Source organism: Cupressus sempervirens, chromosome 5 (assembly GCF_028749045.1).
Source record: "Cupressus sempervirens isolate cs-2001-9-10 chromosome 5, ASM2874904v1, whole genome shotgun sequence".
Lineage (NCBI taxonomy): Eukaryota > Viridiplantae > Streptophyta > Pinopsida > Cupressales > Cupressaceae > Cupressus > Cupressus sempervirens.
This window is the reverse complement of record NC_143122.1, coordinates 41,409,744-41,413,119: the sequence shown is the minus strand read 5'-3', so window position 1 is coordinate 41,413,119 and position 3,376 is coordinate 41,409,744. Positions and strand designations below refer to the sequence as shown.

Genomic DNA, 3,376 nt, shown 5'->3' with positions numbered 1-3,376 from the left:
AGACGAAATGAAAAAAGAGTGGAGAGACAACAGGAAGCAACCTGAAAAAAGAACACAGAGAACATGAGGAGGGAGGAGCTTAGAGACCATAAGGTGGGGCTAAGAGACTGAAGACGAAAGGAGGGGGGGGGGGGGGGGGGGGCACCCACATAAACCGAACAGGGGGGGGGCGCTCCCCCATAAACCGAACAGGCCAAAATGGGGGAGTGACAAGGGAAGGCTAGGGGACACACCAGGGGGGGCAGGAAAGCTCGAGAAGCATCAAGGGTGATGCTGAGTATTAAGCGAGCCCAGGAGAGGTTGCCAAGACAAGCTGATGGACCATCCATCATCTCGATTGAGGTTGATGGGATGATAGTTAATTTCAATAGCTTCCTTAAGTTTTCTTTTGAAGAAGTTATCCTCCTTGGAAAGAATTTTGGCGGTCTCCAGACAAATGTGATGCTTGGTGGCCGAAGAATGCTCAGCAAGGGCAGATTTATGGGTTCTGTCATGTCTGATATCTGCACCATGCTCCCGAATTCTGGTATGAAAAGAACGGCCTGTTTCCCCTATGTAAGGGGCCCCACAAGAGCACTCAATCTTGTAGACTCCCGAGTCGAGGAAAGAGTCTTTGGTGTCCTTAAGGGGAGGAACTCGATGACGCAACTGCGAAAGGGGTTTGAAAGCAGTATGAAGACCCTTTTTAGATAAGATCTTGGCCAACTTCTGAGAGATGCCATCAACAAAAGGAAGGGTGGCAAACCGGGGAGGCTGGTTGGGTGGAGGACTGAGAGTACACCTAGAAAGAAAGAAGGACTTGGCTCGGTTGATAACCTTAGAGATCTGCCTGTGAGAATATCCATTTAACATGAATACTTGACGAAGATGGGTGAGCTCTTCATGCAAGTTGTCGTCATCACAGATTTTGAAAGCTCTGAGGGCGAGGGTCTTAAGGATGCCAACCTTCTGGCTAGGGTGATGGTGGGAGGATGCGTGCAAGTACAAGTCAGTGTGGGTGGTTTTACGGTGAACCTTGTGATCGAATGACCCATCAGCCTTTCGTATAAGAAGGACATCTAGGAAAGGCAACTGATAGTCTGACTCGAGCTCTTTGGTGAAGGAAATGTTGGTGACCAAACTATTGATGTGAGAGTGAAATAGTTCAAGGTTCTCAAGCCCATGTGGCCAACAAACATTAGTGTCATCAACGTATTGTTTCCACCATTTGGGTTTGAGGGGGAAGGACTGGATAGCCATCTCCTCAAAATGCTCCATGAAGAGGTTGGCAATGACCGGGGAGAGGGGCGAACCCATGGCTACTCCATCGACTTGTTCATAGAAGACATTTTGGAAAGAGAAGAAGGTGGATCTTAAAGAAAGCTCAACCAACTCTGCGATCTCATCCCCGAGCTTGCGTTTGACAAGATTGATGGAGTCAAGAATGGGGACCTTGGTGAAGAGGGAAACCACATCAAAACTAACCAAGATATCGCTAGGTTCCAACTTGGTGTCCTGAATGAATTGGACAAAATGGTTGGAGTCTTTGATGAAAGAGTCAGACTTTCCTAGCAGAGGCGAGATGATCTTGGCAAGGTGGGAGGCCAACAAGTATGTGGGAGAGCCAATGGTATCCACAATTGGTCTTAAAGAGATGCCACGTTTGTGAATTTTCAGAACCCCATAGATGCGAGGGGTCACCTCTTTAGAAGGCAACAGTTTTTTCTTTGTTGACTCATCAAACGAGGACTTGGCCAAACTGGACTTGACTCTCGTAAGGATCATAGAGCAAGGGTTGCGAGAGAGGATCTTGTAGCTATTCGGATCTGAGAGTAAGTCCAGAACTTTAGACACGTAGTCCTGCCTGTTCATAACAACAGTGGCATTACCTTTTTCCGCTTTGGTAATGACAATGTCATTACTGCGAATTAAGTCATGGAAGGCGCGCATCTCAGAATTGGGGATATTGCGCCTAGGTGGCTTGGCATGCCTCAGGGCCACCGCACAGTCTTGCCTAATTTCTTCGGCGACATCCGCAGCTAGGCCACTAATGGCATTCTCAATCTCAATCAAAAATTTGACATGAGGGATGGCAATAGGGGTGCAAGTAAAATTGAGACCTCGCTTAAGAAAATTAAAGGACAGCGGGTCAATGCTGGCACTAGATAAATTGACCACGATTTTATTCTCCCAATCGTGAACCAAAGAGGTGGAAAGAGGAGAGCTCAGGGGTACAGGTAGAATAGGGGGAGTGCACAATGAGACCGAGGAGGGTGAGACATCCCGAAAGGTGAAAGGAGAGGAGGTCTCACTGGGAAGGGAAGGCAAGGAGGACAAAGGGACAGGAGAAGATGACGTGGGCAAGGTCGAACTGAGGCCTAAGGCAGTGGCTGTGGGGGCTGCTGACATAAGGTCGGCACACCTTTGGGTGACATGACCCGCACCAATAAGGGGAGGTGGTAGGTGCGAGGGGCACCTCAATCCATCAAATCCACGATCTACTAATTTAATGCAAGACTTATCAAGCATGAAAGAGGAGGACGCGTGAATAGGAGGCGTACCTATGCAAGTTGGAAGAGATCTGTTGAGCAAAGATGACCGTTGAGAGGGGGAGGACCTCTGATCGAGCGCGCCAAGGATGGGAGACTGCTGCAACCGATTACTGGAGGACCCCATGTTAGGAATGACCAAGGGGTCATTGTGCTGCCTGTGTATATTAGCTGCCAACGAGTGGTGAGGATCAGGGCTGGAAGCGCTCCGAGGAGAGACACATGGGTCCAAGACGGGAGAAGGCGCTGGAGTGATGCTCTGCGGAGCTGGAGCCAAGCGTCTTGGTGAAGAAGCAACCAGCGAGGGATAATGGAAGACTCGCGAGGAAGGAGCGCGCTGGGCTGAAGATGACTAGTCTGGATCATGCGAGTGATGAGGACACGTAGGTGCAAGAGGGGCCACGGGATTGCCAAGCAAAGGAGCAGACAGGCCAGCGTGGTCTACCACTGCATTGGGGACATCAGCCAAAGAGGAGGCTGAACGAAGAGAGGAGTCGCAGACAGGAGAGAGCCGAGAAGTGCCGATCGAAGAGGAAGCATTACAGTTGCGTGAACGTTGGAGCAGGCGCCAAAACTTGGCTTTTTGTCTGATGCTGCACTGTACCTGCCGCCCCACTGCTCTAGCATAGGAAGAGGTTTCTAACCTGATCCAAAGGTCTAGACGGAGAGCTGCGGCAAGTTCAAGGTGAAGGTGAAATAACTTGGCATTGAGGTGGTTGATGTGGTCTAATCTTAAGTTGTTTAGATTCAAGTGTATGTTTTTGAACAACTGGTACCATATGAAGAATCTATAGGTATACCCACCTAGGTTTTTGCTAAGTCCAAAGTAGAAGAAGGGTCTAGCCTTA

The 3,376-nt window shown here is 49.4% G+C and overlaps 1 protein-coding gene across 1 annotated transcript; it reads right to left on the bottom strand.

Moving 5' to 3' along the window:
- Positions 1-261: 261 nt before the first annotated feature.
- On the bottom strand, positions 262-2,388 carry LOC149554464 (uncharacterized). Its single transcript, XM_089828886.1, has one exon. The coding sequence runs from the start codon at positions 2,386-2,388 to the stop codon at positions 262-264; it is 2,127 nt and encodes a 708-aa protein (XP_089685012.1).
- Between the last annotated feature and the right edge of the window lie 988 nt (positions 2,389-3,376).

What these genes read in the sequence shown, in the direction of transcription:
- LOC149554464 (XM_089828886.1), bottom strand. Translation starts at nt 2,388, where the DNA reads ATGTCAGCAGCCCCCACAGCCACTGCCTTAGGCCTCAGTTCGACCTTG.